At 36.3% G+C, this 20,703-nt stretch overlaps 1 protein-coding gene across 2 annotated transcripts in view; it reads left to right on the top strand.

Annotated features, from left to right (window-relative positions):
* Positions 1 to 20,703, top strand: part of LOC114353487 (GTP-binding protein rho1) — a 40,845-nt gene that overhangs the window by 8,362 nt on the left and 11,780 nt on the right. For both annotated transcript variants that reach the window (XM_028305516.1, XM_028305515.1), the window contains exon 2: positions 18,290 to 18,377. In XM_028305516.1, coding sequence (XP_028161317.1) covers positions 18,290 to 18,377 — 88 coding nt within the window. The remainder of the gene's footprint in view (positions 1 to 18,289; positions 18,378 to 20,703) is intronic.

Genomic DNA, 20,703 nt, shown 5'->3' with positions numbered 1-20,703 from the left:
ATCCTAAATAGGATGGGTCAAGACAAACTGGATTTCGGACCCTAGCCAAATCTTATTAAGGAAGCGTGGTACATTTTCCTACAAAACTTTATGAAATGTATTTTTAGTGTGTGAATTTTATTCGCGGAAAACAGCGGTGCCAACACTGCCAAATGATTACGTGGACCATGGAGAAAGTTGGATAATTCTCTATGACGCGATAACCCGTACCAAATAGAAATAGCTATACTCGACGCAAAGACTCATGGCAGGCAGAGCTTAAGTAGGTAATTTTCTAATTTTTGAAACAGAGAGGCACACTCGACAATATTTTAGTAATTTTTAAGCAAACGCTATACCTGTTTCTGTGTGACGTCACCCATAACCAGTGAGTGCGAGAGAAAATCTGATAATATGCACTGTCTTATTATTACACTGCCTGCCACGAGTCTTTGTGGCGAGTATAAGTATAAACAGGTAAAAGCACTGAAGCATAATTTATTATCTATCAGCAATTGATAACTCACCAATTTTCCACGTGATTGACTATTTACTCAACAGATGAGCGAATCCTTGTTCAAAATCGTTTTACAACCTTATTAGCACATCCATCACTTCTACGTAACACGTAAAACTTCACACAAAGCGTCAAAGAAACAGCAAACAAGCGAGCAGAGCGGAGCGAGCGAATGTTTGTCGCGAGTTGGCAACGAGTTTTTAATTCGTTTAGAGTTCGTTCAACAATAGAGCTTTTATGTTCATTGCTTTTTTGCTGAAACATCCATCCATTCTGTGATTGAGTTGACAGTGATTTATTTTGCTAGTGCTTACTTGATTCGCGGGTGTATTCACACATCTCGACAACCGAGTTTAACCGCCAATAAAACATAAACCATTTTTATTCATTCAGAAAACCACAGCTCTCTCAATGAACGCTGTTACAAAAATTGAACTGTTAGACCCGTGGAGAAATTAATCAGAATAAATTAGGAAGAGTTCGGTGCTAAATATCGACTGGCTTCAGTGCTAAACTGTTGACTAATGATAAAGATGAATCAGCAAAACAAGAACGAAATATCGAAGAAAAAGAAAGAGGTAACAGACGGCTTGCGTTTAGCCTTCTCCATAAAGCGTAGTTTTTCTTATAAGAACGATATATTATGTAGCAAAAATAAATGTACACGCTAGATTACGATAACAATTTTTTCAGATAATAATATTAATTCCGCTGTTCTTTTCCACCGTGTGACTAGTCCTAACAGGGCTATTCCCTAACAAAGTTCACGTAGTTTCGTCTCCATCTGTCTCTATCACTCATGCTGGCACATCGCTTTGTGCGAAAGGAATGGAAACATTCGAGATTTAGACCGATTTGCAACACCTTATTTTAACCGCAAATAATCCGGTGCTTTTTGTATTGAGTTTGACAGATTTTTGACGTTTGTCAAAGTTAAAGTACGATGGTGTAAGGCTGAGTTGTACCACCTAAATGTAATCGTAACTATAACGATAATCGGTGTTTTTTTATGAAGTTTGACAGATTCTTGACGGTTGTTATAGTTAAAGTAAGATGGTGCAATCCAGCCTAAGGGTGCAACTCAGCCTTAGACTTGTTGGCAGGCTCCGCAGGTAACTGTCTCTATCACTCATGATATATTTACGTGAGAGGGAGGAAACATTCTAGACTAGACTTGTTGAGAGTAGCCCCCCAGGTAATCAGACGTACGGGTCCAATCCAAACAGCTCTGTTTACTTTCGCTCATGAAGAGTTTGTAAAACACTTTGTTCTAGGGGTTTCAATTTGGTTTTCTCTAATTTAGTTGGAATACATTGTTCTGTTTTATAAATTTGTATAAGTAATTTGATGGAGGATAATAGCCCTTCAAAAGGTCGGATAAACGATCATAATTAAAAGACTGGTGAGTCATAACAGTCTTTTTCCAAAACAAATCGTAAAGTACTCCGTGTCGATACATTTGTGACAAATAGAGATAGATTTTTTTTTACCAGACCATATAAGTAGATTAATATTTTATTGCACACTAAACAAAACAATAATGTAGTTGCAAGACTCAAGTTCCTGTAGGTACCTATGTTTAATGGTTCGAAGGCAATATTTTTTAAGAAAAAAAGAAACAAACACAAAACAACGACTCATTAAAACGACTCTACATAAAAATCCATTTACCAGCAACTTCATCAGCGTTATCAAATTATATAAATAATACTGTATACATTTGCGTCAAGGAGTGGATCCCACAAACTTCCCCAAACTTCTTACGAAAAGACGTCATCGTCGAAGCCTCCTACGTAATTTGTTTTTAATATTACCGAAGCTTAGCGTGCCCTCAATAAACGAGTTATTTTTATACAATACTTTTCCTAGAAAGTGAAAATACTTGTGGCCAACTAAAAATAGCACTAATATTCCATACACGTCCTAGAAACGTCTACCGAAGTGCGTTGTCCCTATAATTTATTTAATTCAATCGCTTCTCGACGCCATTTTCAGGGTCGGTCGTAGAGTTCGCCACGAAGGGACGTGAACTTATAGATATTGATATCTCATTTTGTGTATCGAAATAATTTTAGTAAATAAATTATCGTTTTGTTTCTTTAATATTTCTAGTCACAAACTAATTCAAGTGTATTTTGCGAAATAAAATAAGATAAAATAGAAAAATCCGCGATTTTTCACTCTATTTAGAGATCTAGAATATCTAAATTCACTTCCCAGATTGATAAGAAGTTCTTATTAAGAACATTGCAATAGCATACTAGAATTGGTGTCATTTAGTGAAATTAATAAAAATATATTAGGGTAGCGTATCAGAACAGCGAATTTTCTCCGATAGTCACAAGTATTACATTATTTTAGAATGAAGTCGGTTAAAAATAACCATGGCTACACAGAGTAACGAACTTTCGACATTTCAAGCATTATTCGTACTTTCGCCTAACCAATCAAAACAAAAATACCCTTGTCTGTAAACAAAAAACCGGCGCCATTCCGGAGCGTCTGGAATGTGTAGACCATTTATTGGAAAGAAAAAAACATGGCCGCTAATATTCCGACGATAACAGGAGCGGACTCAAAGGGACCGTAACACCTTAAAGATGTTTTCAAATACAGTGTGGTTTAAAATGTCATAGTTATATTTATTAATATATTTATTTAGAATTTAGAATACTTTTTTAATTTAGAGCTTCGTGCGTTTGCGAATTCGGCCAGTATCAAATAAAGTGAATAAAAACCATTAAATGAGTAAAAATTACATTAATATTTGACTAGACACAAAATGACTACGCGTATTACTTGACGTTCCTTTTCCTGACAAGAAATACTCGAATACTAAACGTTTAATGGAATTTATAAATAACTTTCTAATTTACCAAACAAAACAAATCTACAAACTTATTTAAAATGAACAAGTTTGAACGGCACAATTCAGCAACTATCTTCTAGATAATCAAGGAAAAGGGCGGTTTCCTTTCCTTTCCTAACCGCTTTTATAATTATTATTTTATATTTTACGGTTATTTGACTTTTCAAATCCCAAACTCAATTATGACACTCATAAAACATTTCAAAACCAACACCCCGAAAACGACTTTTAACTCAAATACAGTAACCCAAATTATGTTATTTCATCGCCATCTTTATTTTTCTAACCCGTCTGTTCTAACACCCTGTATACACAAACGGTTGAATGAGTGACCACCATTGAAGAGTAGCCTTCGTAGAACTGTTTACTTGGACTCTGTCTCGGGAATCCGTTTCTAATAATAGAACGGTGTAGGTGTAAACCAACCTTTGAAGATTTAATTCTTTTAAAAGTTATTTTTTTTGCGCGAACGACTTTTTACGCGTGGGTTGCTCCATTTTCAACTTTAGTCAGTAAAGTTTCTGTTTATTACAAAGTTTTCTTTATTAAACAATGTTTATATTTAGAATCCCGTGTATATGAAATACAGGGTGTAATTTTTATACTTGATCAAACAAAAATTGTTTCTACTGCTCAAATGCAAAACTTTTCCCAAGAAACCAAAGTTTAAGTTATAAAAAAGCTGTCCTTACTATGGGGATGTATGACTATGACTTTTTTTGAGAATTTAATACGGGTCCTGTAGGAAAGGTATTTGAGTAGTAGAATCACCCGTTTTTGTTGAATCAATCAAAATAATTACACCCTGTATGTAAAAATCTGATCTTTTGGCAATTGCTGACGACATTATTTTCCTTAAGTCTCTAATGATGAGATGAGATGTAACTTCAACAAGATTATAATTACTTAGCCAGTGTAGAGTTAGGTATAGGAAAAGTAATTCAATCGGTGATTCATCGTATAATTTGCACAGGTACGGTGTAGCTCCTAATTGGACCTATGCTAATGAAATGAGTATTAATGGGAATAGATAAACAGCACACAGCTGAGCTCATAGCGGATAACACTTAGCTTTTGAGAGATGGTGGTCATAATTTTAACCACCTATTACATATTATGTCAACGTGAAATTGTGAACTCTGAACAGTTTTTAATCGTGTGAGATTGTAAACTAACAGAGGGTTAGATTAAGTTAGTTTGTAATCTAGCTTACGTCACATTATAATCTGACGGAATTCACAATTTTACGGTGACATGACGGAATTCACAATCTTACGATGACATAACTATTATAGTTTTACTAGATCACCTTGCAGAAAATATGAATTTCGATGAGTGCAGTCACTCAACTGAAGTATTTTCTTCAATTTAATTATACGACAAGGTGTTAAAATACCTGTTTCTATTCTACGTGTGCTAAATCATTACTGATACTAATTTCGATTCACTGATGATCCAACATAAAATTCAAAATTCAAAAACTTACACAGATAATTCAAATTCGAAAAGCGCATCTGTAATTCAAAACAATTCTAGCTCAAATCCTTCTTAGAGTAGGCGCACACCGTTGATTTTTAGTTGGCCGGTAGTTGTGCCCGATTTTAATTTGTATGAAGAATCGGTCAAATCGAATCGGCGTAGTGTGCGCACTCCTATACATGCCCATACTGATCAACTGCCCGACTAAACTATCGGCCGACGAAAAATCAACGGTGTGCGCCTACTCTTAATCGTGTTGATTGTCTTAATAAACACGCCGCGCGAACGAAACCGCGTTGGAGCTAACGACGACATACCGGTAGTTTACCTGCCCAGGTAAAACACACTTTATTCCTATCCGCTTAAGTGATATATCGCCTGCACGGCTACAGTATTTTGTTCCTGTATGCGCTTGTAGCCATTTTGCTGGTCTATGGAATCTATAAATCGTAATAGAAAACAAACTGACAGATGAAAAACGCGGGAAAACATCTTTAGAGATTCGTTGTCTTTTGTTTTTTTCTTGTTTTTAGTAGCCAGTCCTAAAACTATGTAGCGTTACGTACCGTCATAGAATAAAGAACGGTGTTCTTCATACTTTAATTAATTAAAATTTGTATTTTGGTTACTTTCCACCCTTCGGCTGTAGTCTTCGTACTTAATTGCCTAAACGTCTTAGAAAGTTTCGGGAAATTTCGTAGAAAATAAACAAGATAACCTTCAAAATTAAAAATAAAGTTCACTTACTTGTACGGACTTCCAAGTACCTGAAAATAGAACAACATAGTTAATTTTAATATTAATAAAACAAAGGCGTCCGAACAACGTAATTTTGCCAAGTAGAGGTACCTTTATTATAAGGGTCCGAACTCTAAGCAAAGTGCTTTCAAAGTGGACAAAATTGGAGATTTCGTACCTTAACTCCATAGCAGTAAGGGTGACCGAATAAGCTTCTAATCACCAGATAATAAGACCCTAATCATCAATCAAGTGACAGGTTGATACGTTAATTACCGAACCCAATTACGAGCCAATGTTCTTGACGGAACACGTGGAATACGTAAAGTTAAATTTTACGTCCAAATTAACTAAAATTTTACTCAATTACGTATTTTATCTGCTCATTAAAATTTGATATTAGACACTATTCGAAATAACTCCTAGAATATTATTCATAATGATGATTTATCAAAGAAATATCAAATAAATGGGTGTTAGATACGTACATAAATAGGACTGTTTACCTATACACGTAATACTACTAAACGGGATCTTAGAAATAACACCGGTTCAGGATTTCATTATGAAATATGTTGAACAACATTTCCACGAAATAAGTATCCAAACATTTCCTTCGAAAAGGCATAACGTAACGGGGTCCAAGAAAACAGATGTTTGAGGGCATAAAAGTGTTTTCAAGAACACCAATTACTGTATTGGTTCTGAGATTTTGAAGTCCTCTAAAAATATTATCGTTATTTTCGACGAAAAGTAATTTATTAAGTTATTGTGTTGGACGCAACGACGTGAAGGGCACAGTTGTTTTATTTTCAAGACGACAAATCATCTCTCATTTGTTTTTTGAAGCATAAAGAACGAGAAAAGTCACTGAAATATTTTTGCAACTGTAGCCATTAGGTATATTCTGTCAGTCTAGGCGGGATTATTTTCGGCAACACTATTAAACAAAGCCCAAACTTGACTTAACCTGTCAGCTTCAGAAAATGTAGAACCTATTTAATAGTCTGTCTAGACTTTGAAGAAGCGTCGTCTAATATTACACTATTACCCACACAATTTCTATTGACTGAAATGTCTACATAAACTGGTAAACTCGACGAAAAAGATTTTTTCGTACGTATTATAAAGTAAGGTTACGCATAAATCTCAATCGCAAAAGAATTTGTTCGTAACGAAACAAAATACTATTATAAAAGTCACAAAACTAATGAAAATTACATCACTATTGTACTTAAATGCAGGCCAAGAGCTTCCACGTTGTGGAAAAAAAATGAATATCCACAGCCATGTAATTAACTAAGGCTGGGTTGCACCATCTTACTTTAACTTTGACAAACGTCAAAAATCTGTCAAACTCCATACAAAAAGCGCTGGTTATCGTCATCGTTACGGTCAAAGATAAGTGGTGCAACTCAGTTTTAATCTTTTTCATATACCTATGTATTATTATTCTTCTTTCACTTTACATCTACTGACACACTGATTTCACATTTCAAACTGTCGCAAACTCAAAACGGATCGTTACACAGCAATGTTCTTTATCTAGAGGCATTGTTATCTACACTAATATTATAAAGAGGAAAACTTTGTTTGTTTGTTTGTTTGTTTGTTTGTTTGTTTGTTTGTTTAGTTGTAATGGATAGGCTCAAAAACTACTGGACCGATTTTAAAAATTCTTTCACCATTCGAAAGCTACATTACTCACGAGTAACATAGGCTAAATTTTATTTTGGAAAAAAATAGGGTCCCGTAAAATATTTGGGATTTTCATAAGACGTGGAAAAGCGCCATCTATCGTCATTGGTTAAAATCTTCTCGCGCCTGACAAAAATTTATGAGGTTCATAAATATTCATGGAGGCAAAGCTGTCAAACGCCATCTATCGACATCATTAGTAAATTAGTAACTAAATATTACATGTACTATGAATAGCGCTGTTCGTAAATAATATTGAAAATTTAATAAATAAAGATATTTTATGTAATTGAATTCACTGTATGTAGGGGAACCTGTTGAACCTTGGACAGAGTTGTACCTAAAACAATTGTATATATTTTTTAAATTATGCGGTTTTATGAAAAGTTGTCTAGGGTATTACATACGTTATTTGTCAACATTAACATGAAGTTAGCTAAGATTCGCCGACGCCGTGCAAGTACAAGAAAAAATGGTAATTTAATATTTTACACTGACGCAGTGAGTTTTTGGAGGTTTACTTAATGTCAATTTATGAAAAATGTTGCATGTTTGTCAAAACGGTTATAGTTAGAACATAATCTTTATATATCTAGCTACTGGACGATATGAGTTTCAGATCCTAAGCTCAAATGGAAGTGGGTTTAATAAGCTTATTAAGTGAAGTAGTCGCAATGTTGTACCTTGACCACCCAACTAGCGATGTACCTTGGTCACTGATTTTCATTACGTTTTAATGAGAATTTTATTGTAATAAAAAAACATATTATACTGTTATAGGTACAATGCCCCGAAGACCTCAAAATAGCAATTTAAAGTCTGTTTTTGATATATATTTTTTTAATTTCTAATGTTATTAAAATTTATGTTTATTTTATCTTCATATGACTTTTTTAAGATTATTTTTGTTGATAAAGCGGTTTGAATGGATATTTTGCTAGAATTTATGTTAAATGATAAGAAATAAAAAAAACTACATTGCAAGTTAAAGCCACTCCAGCGCGTATTTTGTCCTACACGACATAACATATCAATATTCAACAAAATTTTCTAGAAAAAATGTTAAATAATGTCATATTTTTGTTGATTGTGTAAGGCTAAACATGGACTGGAGAGCCGTCTTAAACTTAAGTGATTTGTTGCCANCGACTTTGGTTCGTTTACGGATCTCCTCATTTCTGATTCGATCTCGCAAAGAAACATTAAGCATAGCCCTCTCCATAGCACGCTGTGTAACTGAGCTTCTGTATAAGGCATATAGTGAGAGGCCACGTTTCCGAGCCATAAGTTTTCACTGGTAACACACATTGGTTATACACTCTAGTCTTCAGGCATTGAGGTATTTTGGACGAAAAGATGTTGCGTAGTTTCCCGAACGCTGCCCAGCCGAGTTGGATTCGACGATTGACCTCCTTCTCGAAATTGGACCTACCTAGCTGGATCGTTTGTCCGAGGTAGACATACCTACTTGTCGACAATCTCGAGAATTGAGCTCCCAACTGAAACTGGGTAGGGCGCAACATGGACATTCGACATAAGCTTCGTTTTGTCCATGTTCATCCTCAGGCCTACCTGTTGGGAAAGTCGATTAAGGTCTTCGAGCATTGTGCCAAGATCTTCCAACGATTCTGGCATGACCACAATCGTCGGCAAACCGATGTGTACACAGTACCACAGTGTACCGAACAGTATATGTACACCTCCACAATATCTAGTGATCATAGTGAGCATACATTTTAACTTTCAAGTCTCTTACTTTAAAAACCGAGGACTGCAATACAAACTTCTAACCCCCTTTTTAACTCCCATAGATAAGGGTTGAATTTTGCAAAATTTCGTCTTAGTGACTACCTACGTTCTAAAGGGAGGTGTATTACAGCGACAATTTAATGTCCTTTGAATTTGTTCTGTGCCTTTGATCACCCACGGATACGATGTCCAAGTAGACTCTAGTTAAATTATTATTTTAGTGTCCTTTGATCATCTACAAACAAATCACACCTCTGAATAGTCACATATCCAATTGTTGTACTACATAATATTTCGTTTTGTAACATTTTTGATATTTTCTAAAAACCGCAATAAACAAATTGGACATGTATGTGACAATTCAGAGGTATGATTTATTTATAGGTGATCAAAGAACACTAACAAAAATCATTTAACTGGAGTCCACTTTGATCATCTTGGTGATCAAAGCCAGGTGATCAAAGTGGAATAGATAGACCATTAACCCCTATGAGAACTCTTTTAAGACTTGTAGTTTCCGAGACTTCGTGATGAGTGAGTGAGTCACTTAGTCATTCAATGACCTTTCTTTCTACCAAAATTATACGTACCTATAGTAATTATAATTAAAATCAAATAAGTAAGTACCTACCAACCTAAGTAATTAAAATAAAGACCCTATCAAAAAATTTACAAATTACATACAGAAAATAAAAACGAAATAATTCTTATCCTATTTAACTACAATCGCCCACGCGCCCATCCCATTTGTCCGCCGCTGAACCGTACCCTAATATTCATCTCGGTAGATGGCGGCACATAGTAAGAATTTGCAAGGAAGTTTGTAAAAATTCACTAATTATTATTACCACTTTGATTTGCTCGTTTAAACACAGTGACTGAATGATTCAAATAGGTACATACAGTGAATTCAATTACATAAAATATCTTTATTTATTAAATTTTCAATATTATTTACGAACAGCGCTATTCATAGTACATGTAATATTTAGTTACTAATTTACTAATGATGTCGATAGATGGCGTTTGACAGCTTTGCCTTCATGAATATTTACGAACCTCAAAATTTTTTGTCAGGCGCGAGAAGATTTTAACCAATGACGATAGATGGCGCTTTTCCACGTCTTATGAAAATCCCAAATATTTTACGGGTCCCTAATTTTTCCAAAATAAAATTTAGCNTGAAATTTAAAATATATGCGCTATAGATGCTAAGAGCGGATTTTACGAAACTCCACCCCTAATGGAGTAAAACGAGGTCCACGCGTACGAAGTCGCGGGCGGCCGCTAGTACAGTATAAAGCGATGTCAAACTTCCTCCATAAAGTCTAAAGAACACTCATAATTTGCATAACATTTATTATGAGTTTAGGGCTTACTTAAGCAGACTGTCAGCTCATTTCACAATTTCCCAAGTTCTGAACGACATTTTGCTTAATTTTCTCGGGGAATTATGCATTATGTGTAATTAAAATTAGGTTTGTGGACTTCTCTTTTGGGGAATTTGAATTTCTTGAGCAAACGGCTCATTGCCGATGTGGTAATTTACCTCTTTTGCATTTAGGGAATTGGGAGAAAACTGGGTGTAAATGGTTTTCTCGTTTACCCTCCAAAGATTCAAAGATTATTTATTTATCCAAAGATTCAAAGATTATTTATTTTTCCAGCTGGTGTTCTAAGTCCAGTACACTTCAAATGGTGAAAACAAAAGAATTACGTGTTTTTAAATTCAAACTGGAAGGAAGAGCTGCTACTAAAACTAAATAAAAACTTTTGACATTATTAAAAAACAACAAAACCCCAACCTGCAGCAATATTCCCACGGTGTTTTCTTACGAAACTGCATTGATGTAAGTCAACTTATCACCAGTTTAACCTGAACTTTCTTTTTAATGTCTTTTCAAAAACGGGGAGGTCTTTAAAAAGTGGTTAGTGGACCTCCACCGTCGTTCGGTTACCAGCTGACGCTATAAAGTAACTTTCTTTTCCTCTGAATAAGTTATTAATGTTTAGTCAGGAAGTATATGTATAAAACCTTGTGCAAGTTAAAGATGACACTGATTATAATTTTTAGCAAAACCTCTGTTTTTGCAATCAATACCTTCCCTTAGTTATTATCTCGTTTATTGCTTAGCAGTATTTGATCTTAGAGCAATTTTAAGGGATTCTTCCCAGCTAAGATTTAAAAAATGTTTCATGATCATCATAACACTATCTTCTTTCAAGATTGCAGCATTAAAATTTGTTGGTGCGACTTTGTATCGTTAAATCCTACCTAGAAAAGGTTCTAACAATAAATATTCCTCTAGCTTTCGGCTGTTCGCGTCGCGGGCAGAACTGAAGGCGTTATAAAAGTGCTATAGTTGCGTTATAAAGGTGCTATATTTTCTGTATAACGGCAACCCTGAGAGCTGGGGCTGCGCTGCTTAACGCTAAATGAAATATTTGATTCTGAGGTTACTGGTAGGAAATATGTTTATCTTTAGTTACTTATGTGTGATGGTGCAAATAGTTGGAGTATTTTTGGTGAAAACTAGCCTTTAAGCAACAACATTTAATAAAATTCATTGTGGAAAACCTTGGGGAAGGCCTTTATCCAGCAGTGGACGTTTTTCGGCTGAAACAAACGAAGACACCGCAGTATTTACCTTGATGTTCCCTCATCTGTATTCTTTAATTAATTTGCATTATCGGAAACATGTGCTACCGTTATTAATTTTCGCTTGATTTGATCTGAAACCCATCAATATCTAATGCCGTATTAAATATCAGTAGGATCCGACATGATTGCTCGGTAATTAAGCGTTTGTCGATACGAACGTGATTAATTTAATTAGAGCCATAGATTAGGATGGGTGCAGACGATGCCACAAGGGGTTTGAAAGAAAGAAAGTAAGAAATTTTTTTTTATTTGGTACTAAACATATTTTGATTGGAAGTTGAGTAATGCTTCAATCACACATACGCGTGCAGATCGCCATCGCCGGCGCGATCATAGGCCAATGACAGGTCGCGCGGACTGTCATGGGTCGCGCGACCTGTCATTGGCTTTTGATCGCGCCAGCACGCGTTTGTGTGGAAACTAGAGTTATGCAACTTCTTTTGCAAAAAATAACTCGTTGAACTCTCCAACTAAGCTAAATATTTTACTTTTTAGTGCTTGTGTTAAGAGTGAATTAATTAACTTACCACAATAGTCCAATGAAACCGCCAAACAAATTTCTTTTCTGCTCAACCCAAAGGTAAACTGGTCGAGAATGCTTTAGTGCATTAAGTTCGCCTTATGTACAAATTTATTTTGGCATAAAAGTTTAAATAAATAAATGAAGAGCAATAAGAATCAAACACCAACCTTATAATCAAGGTACATAGTTCCAGTCAATGAATTCTGTAATCACCGTGTAGAGTGAATAAAATATGCTTGGAACACAACTTTTGACTTCGTACCTTTGTTTGGACTAGTTAGGAGGTGAACATATCAAAAGTCCCCACCCTTTTGTATGTTCACTCAAGGGAGTGTAAATCATACGTGTATTTTGGTGTGGACAATCAATATGATTAAACATGATTCTAGGGGACGTGAGATGCCAGATAAATTCATGTAAGCGAATTGGCTTTTGTTGTTTAATTGTAACATGTAAATGGTGTATAGTTTCTTAAGCAGTGGTTATTAATCTGTTAATGTTTCACTGTATGTTTTGCGAACAAAATAAAAAAAAAAAAAATAACGGTTCATTAAGTCTGGCACTAAGGTACAACCTAAGCGAAAGTAGAAGTTTTTAAATATTTGAACGTATCTACCCAAATTCTCAGCTGGCAAATGTATCGTGTGCAGCCAGCCTAACTCCTGACGTGTATTAATAGGTATCATGATGATAAATCAACGTTATATTTGTAATGAATGATGCCCCGTGACGTCACGGCAGACATATCCATGTCTTTCAGGGTGTTTTTTGTAATTTGGAAAATAAGTTATATTAGCAGCAGATAACATCTCTAACATAATTTGCAAGTAACATAGTTTGTAAATCTTTTTCATCAAAAATGCATTTTTAATGGAGAGTTAAGCCTCTAAAGTTATTGTGTGCTCCATAGTTAGAATTGATCTTAACTGTAGAGAGGGTGAGTAAAGATATTTGATCCACAACCCTTAATTAAGAGATGTTATGCATTACAAATACAATAAGTTAGAGACGTTTGATACTTAAGGTAACACTCCAGCAAACTCAGTGTTATGAAAATGTATAGATATTTTGAAATTTGTAAGTTACCTCGCCTACTTAATACATTAAAAATAAATGCTATTCAACCTTTGAAACATAGCACGTGTATATCTATTTATAATATTGTAAATAAAGCCGCAGAAGATCAAAGTATAGATGGTGCGAGTTTATACAATAGCGAGAACGTTCACTCGCAAAGCTTTGAGTTCCTCGGAAAAAGCTAATATTGTTTGATATACAGACGGTAAACTTAGCTTAAGTAGGTAGGGCTGGGGTGCTGTTGATACCGAAACTGAAATTCGCTTTTTCTTTTTCGAAAGCCTACACTTCCACAAGCACCATATTTAGCTAAACTAGAGAGGGTCAACAGGAATATTAGTAATTTTTCAATACAGATTGCACTCTGTGCGTAATACATCTTACAAAAGGGCGTACTGCTCTGAAATTTTCAGCCAGAAATTTAAAAAAATGTGAAAAAAATATCAAACTTCATTTTAAAGATTTCACAAAGAAGCAAATCACATGTCATTTTATTTTCTGTTTAAATTATCCAGTCTTTTAATCGTTTTATTGAATTATCTTCATTGATAGTGTTATAAATGGTGAATTTTAAATAAAATCTTGAAATTTTCTTTCAGGGTCACATTTGATATCGAAACCGGAATCATTCGACATCTAAACAGTATCAATTCACTCTCACAGCCACATCTCTAGTCTGTTGTTGAAATAAAGAGATTTTTATGAACCTGTGATATACTTAAATCTACTTGACGACTGCCTACGTACATTGTGTTTTCCGCCTGCTTAAAGCTAAGACGGGGGAACGGTGTGGAAAATTTTGCTTTATATTTATTGTTATTGTGTAGGATTTTTCGTTAGACATTGATTTACCTTGTGTGGGTTTCTCACGCATTTACACGAGCGTCTCCCTCTCAACAAGTCAGAGAACTAACGCCCGTATTCACAAACATTACTATGAGGTCTCACAGTGCGCGTGGACGCACAGGGTGTCACACGAACCAATCACAGAGCTCTATTTAACGTTGTGCGTTCGATTTGTTGCTTTACTTAAAGCAAGCATCGTTTGTAAATATGGCCGTAAGCTTATGAAGTGATATTATCTACTGAGCTTATGAGAGTGGGAAAGAGAACACTCAAAAATACATAATTCCAAAGAATGCTATGTAACTAGATATGCTTTTCAGAATATAAATTGTGTTACATACAATTTATTTTACCTAACTAAAGTTATGGAAAACAATTTTCACGCATAAAAATGTTGTGAGCATAGCTAATATCGAATAAAAGAAAACCCATTTGAGCTCGACGCGATCTCTGCCTATTTGTATTCAGGTGATAAAAGAAGCGTAAAAACGATAATCTACACCTGCTCCATTATTGTAATATTCCATTGAGCGTTAGGTTTTCACATATTATGAGACTGTTGTCTGCGAGTGCCTCTAGTTTTAGCAATTCAGTCGTTTTGATCTGGACAGAATCTGTGGTTTTTAAATTTTATTAGCATAGGTAAAACGTCAAGCTAAAAACTGCTAAAGTGTTCTCATTGCGAGGTAAGGCGCGGCCTTTGTGTCGTAAGTAACGGTTGTAAGTTCATATTCCTGCATGGGTTCTTGTGTTGAATCCTTCCAGATGATTCTTTGTAGATGTTGATCCTTCTCTTGATAAAAAGTCTCACAAGATGATTTTCCAATGTGCCATATTTTAACACGTTGGACGCCACGCGGCTCACCGGTGAGCCTCGAACAATACAATTTCCATTGTGTCTAGCGTCTCGGCGTTCAATGACTTAAGCAAGAATGTAACGTGCCACTCTAATGCCATGCTATTAAGGCATTTTTGGAGCAATTGAAACATTTACAGTGGGTGCAGTTAGAGTCCGTTGATCTTGATTCGGAGGTCCGTCTTCGATTCCCTGATGGGATACAAGATGAAGTAGTGACTATTACCATAATCACGACATGTACGAACCCAGTTATTAGCACTCTAGTGGCAAATCACTTGCCGATTCACACGTCACGTACTCTAAGGCTGATTTGCACCAGCACCACCAATATTTGACTGTAACTTTGACGATAACCGGTGTTTTTTGTATGGAGTTTGACATATTTTTGACGTTTGTTAAAGCTAAAGTAAGATGGTGCAACTCACTCTGAGAGTGATAAAATCACTCGCCCTTCTACAAGCCAGGAGTTAACAGCCACTCTGCCCTCATCTGTTTCCGATACCATTTGCCGAGGGCTCTTAGCGCACTCCCTGCTCGTGGAGCATTGCACTTTTGGATTGGTGCAAGTTGAAAAATCTATTAGGTAGGTATATCTACATCATATTTTGGAAGTTAGTTTGTTATAGTATCTACCATAGCGAAGAAGAGAGGAGATGTGTTTCTAATCAGTCAGATTTTCGAACCGTTTATTTTTCGTCAGGTAAATACATTAATTTGTATACCCATCAGCCGCGGGGGCAGCTACTTAGTGGGTTATGTGGGGTTCTCCCTGCCAGAAGGGAAGGGCATACCCACTAAAAACCTGACGTTGCCCTCGGTAAGCCATATGCTATCGAGATGTGCTATCTTATAGAATATTAGAGAAGGCTGGACCTATTCCTTCCTCTAGGAATGTCTTACTACTTACGAGATAAGAATGTGGATCCCAAAATGCAAAAAAATAGATATTATGCTAGTTTCATCATCATCATCATCATTTCAGCCACAGGACGTTCACTGCTGAACATACCCCAATGACTTCCACATCGCACGGTTGGTAGCGGCCTGCATCCAGCGCCTTCCTGCTATCTTTATCATTCATGTAAGAAGCTAATTTATAATCGCTTCTTCCCCCAACTTGAGACACCCCCATCCGTCTCAGTTGATTTAACTCCTGCTCTAGCGGAGTCTACTTGTAGTTCATTATTGTGGAAATTCGCTAAAGTTGTACAATGAAATATTCATGTAGAGTGTACCGGGACGCGGAATGCTCCTTTACGTACTACCGATTAGGTTACATGCTTCTGGGAAATTACTACAAAGAACATTTACGTATTACATAAAGTTGCTGTAGGTACGTCTTTTCTTATCCATCTCATTTTAATTACTTAAGTAGGTAAAACTACCTAGCTTGGTAGTAATTATGTACGCTTAATCTTTTAATTAATACACTCAATTTATACCTAGGCTATAAACCAACATTAAGCACATTTAACACAAATAGTTTTTGGACACCCAAAGTAGCCAAAAAGTTCACAACACGCCTTTGTTACAATGAGAGCTATCGTTTTTATACTTAACAGTTGGCACCCCTGGCGATTGACAGGACCTTACTCTACAGTGGCGTCATCTTGATGAGTGCAAATGCGATAGTCCTCCTACCACTTTAGCGCTAACCAGTTGGTGCCACTGTCTTCGCTACTAGCAAGTGACAGGACCTTACTCTACAGTGGCGCTAACTGGTGAGCGCTAAAACGATAGCCCTGTCAACTTTTTGGCCACTTTGGGTGTCACGAACTATTGTGCGCTGACTGTACTAATATTTTGCGGTTACTATTTAAGTTCTTTGTCGCAGGAATAAAAATTGCCTTATTTTACAAAATCTCTACCCACCATTTGTTTACATTTAAATGACCTTAGTGACTTGTTTATTTACAACTCTCAATTTGACAAACCTGACACGACCAAATGGCGTCACCCAACTTGATTCACCGTGACAAAGTTTGGGCCAAGTTGACGATAACAACCGAATTGCGGGGGGAACGAGTTGCCACGCAAATTTTCCGTCCAAATTAACCGTAAACCAGTTAATAAATACATTATTTGTACTTTATTGCCTTTGTAAGGGTCCAAAAAATTCAGTTTGTACTTACTGATGCCGATTAAGGCTTAAAAGCCTTACATAGCATTTGCCTCAAAAGCTACGCACATAAGTGAGGGCGATACCACATAATTTTATCTTGCCAAACGTTAATAACTAGTGCTTCAGTCACAGAATATATTTCGCATGCTTTGTTTACTTGAACTTCCATCGTGTGTGTGCAGCGCTATTTTTATTTTTTACTAGCGGCCGCCCGTGACTTCGTACACGTGAATCCCGTTTTACCCTCTTAGGAATGGAGTTTCATGAAATCCGGAAAAGCACCTACGTTCTACAAAAAACCAACAGGCAAAATTTGAGATTAAGTACATCTACAGTATAAGTACTTTCTGAGATTTCGTGATGAGTAAGTCAGTCAGTGACCTTTCGCTTTTATAAATATATATTTTATTTTGTTTTATTCGGAAAACAATAACGAACTTTAGTACGCCTTTAAAGCGCATGCAGTCGAAATAAATAGTTTTACTGCGCATCTCTACGCCCAACTCCGCATTTCTTTATACAACTAGCTCGAATTAACATAGGAAATTAAAGATCCACATTACGTTTTATTTTGTCCGTATGCGTCCTTACGCTAAGCTTCCTGGGTAAGGACGAAACGCTCCATAAAATTAGACAAAGACCGCATAAAAGAACATGACACCGTCTCTGGGAAATCCACTTCGCTCATGTTGGGGCTTAGTCGCCATTAACGACTGGAATTCGCTTTGACTGTTGTGTCGAGTTCAATTCCAAAACAATTTAATTTTTATGTAGGTAAATATTGAATTGTTTTGGACTAGACTTTGCAAATTGGCTTGAATCTCTTAACTTGTAGAGTTGCTGGTCAATTGATACGAATCTATAAATTCTACTGAATGCTTTTTAATGGTGAAAAGTAGTTGCAGTTATTATTCGCATAAAACTTCCCTCTACAATTTTAGACAGACCTTATTTCTGTCATAAAGGTATAATAAATGATCAGTTTATGTTAAAACAATTTCTTATAATTGTATCCTGTATTTTCCAGTAACCTCTCGCGGGTTTACACGTGTAATCTTTACCCATTTCTCTCACACACTCAAAGGTTATGGCACGAGTAAATCAACAAACAGATCCGACACCGAAGTTCTTAGTAAAATACATAATTAAACGTTTCATTCGTTTGTTTCAGGCGTACACACCGACTGGATTCGAGAAATACGGGTACACGTGCACAGTCGCCGATTACAGAGTGAACTTCTCCGTTTGGGACACGTCAGGTAAGAACACTCTATATTATTCAACAGTATGTGATCGTAGAGCTGATAACCGTTGAGGCAGAAAAGTTCTCGAATGGTGACCACGGGTCGGAAGACGTAGTATGGACAAGCAGCCTACTAGGTGTACCAACGATTTGGTGAAGGTTGCGAGAAGTTCCTGGATGCCGGCAGCGCAAGAACGGTCATTGTGTAAATCCTTGGGGGAAGCCTTTGTCTAACAGTGGACAACATTTGGCTGAAACGAACGAAGTGACCTGTATGATATGATGATTGATACTGGACTCTAACCCAGATCTACATTAAATTTTAAAACAGATGTACTTTTTTACGATAGAATCCTTAGAAAATATATCTTTGGCGTCACCATGATATGGCTCTATTTACCTGTTATATTATTCAGTTATGTACATCAGTCTGAACTGTATTTCATTCGTAAATCAACTTTATGAAATACCTACAGTAAAAGAGCACAAAATATATCGCTCTCCAAATAACAGACGAGACTTACAAAATATACAAAGAAAGTTACGAACATTAACGTTATTTGTAAGAAAGCAAATGACAAAATTATACACAGCTGAATGTCAACGCGATCACATAATACTCGTAGAATGATTTATAGCGTGAATAACAAAAGTTAAATAACTAAGTAAAGTAATATTACTTTGGGACTAGAAACTATATGAATAGGCCTGCTTTATTATACATTCACGTCGATGTTAATGTCAAGAATGTTACTAGGTATAATTAATTATGAATTACAAAATAGAAAGTTCAGTCAAGCATGATATTAGTTATACAATTTTTAGGTAATTCTTTCGTGATGATGAGATTTATACAATGTTTTCGTATCAGTTAAAAACGTAGTTTCCATGGTAGAAGATCCAATTTTTGCTCATAGATGGCGTTACCACAATACTGAATACTTAGCGATATCTAACGGATTTATTTACCAGGCCTGCCGGGATAGGATCCGCGCCAAATCGATAAAATCTATTATTATATCTATAAAAGCAAAAGGTCACTGACTGACTGACTCACTGACTCATCACGAAATCTCAGAAACTACACGTCTCAAATTTTGCATGGGGGTACTACGAGCATTACATGTAAAGTGCTGCCCATACAATTTCCATTACATTACACGATACATTACGCGTTACACCCGTCTGAACTCGGCTCTACTGGCAACTCTACAAGTTATTGCCTAGTATCAACCGAACACTTGTAAATTTCTCTACGCCAGACACTTTCCAAGAATGGAAATAATTCAGCTCCTTTATAATTAAATGCGAAGCCTCTGTAATTGGGAGCACTCGTACAGTCCCCAGCAGACTACATTTCTGCTGTAAAATAGTTCCTATTGCAACGATACAAGGTGCTAGTGTTCAGCTTGGTGTGCGGTCGTCGGTACATCGAGCCCTGCTGCTGTCAGACCTGGATCAGGTCGGGTAATTAGTTGTTTAGTGCTAAGATACCCCAATCCTTTGGTACGCGTTATTTAGTACGGCTCTGTGTTTTTCAAGTAGATTAAATTACTAACCTTTGTAACTTTTAAGGGTAACTTTATGATTTTAATAAGAAAATAATATTAATATAGCCAATAGGCTTCGGCAATTTGGTATGATATGTTAAAAATCGACTGTAAGCAATAAAGACTGAACTCCCAGTGATTTAAACTTATTTTAATTTCACTTTGAAATCATCAAATTACTTGAACCATAGGAAGTTCGGTATCAAAGTTAGGCTTTAATGTGCAGTCGGTGTCAGGTGACTGACTGACTGACATAGAGATCTATCAACGCACAGCCCAAACCACTGGACGTATCGGCCTGAAATTTGGCATGCAGGTAGATGTTATGACGTAGGCATCCGCTAAGAAAGGATTTTACAAAACTCCACCCCTACGGGGGTAAAACGGGATTCACGCGTACGAAGTCGCGGGCGGCCGCTCGTCGTTCATATAAGACCATGATAAGACAACACTCTTTAGCTTAACGCTGTCCAACAAAAATAATTAAGATAAGTTCTAGACGTAGCGTGGGCAGGCCTCCTACTAGGTGGACCGACGATCTGGTAAAGTTCGCAGGAAGAGCCTGGATGCGGGCAGCGCAGGACCGTGCTTTGTGGAAAACCTTGGAGGAGGCCTTTGTCCAGCAGTGGACGTCATTTGGCTGAAACGAACGAACGAACGAACGAAGTTCTAAATAAGACTGAATAGTACAGCTTCACGTTAAATGCTTTATGTTAAATATCTGAAATGCCTTTTATTACTATCACTCAAGCTCGGAACTTCATCTGACTGTTTACGATGTAATAAAGCGTA

Source organism: Ostrinia furnacalis, unplaced genomic scaffold (assembly GCF_004193835.3).
Source record: "Ostrinia furnacalis isolate ACB-3 unplaced genomic scaffold, ASM419383v2 OfSCF1700, whole genome shotgun sequence".
Taxonomy (NCBI): domain Eukaryota; kingdom Metazoa; phylum Arthropoda; class Insecta; order Lepidoptera; family Crambidae; genus Ostrinia; species Ostrinia furnacalis.
This window is presented reverse-complemented; position numbering and strand designations above follow the sequence as displayed.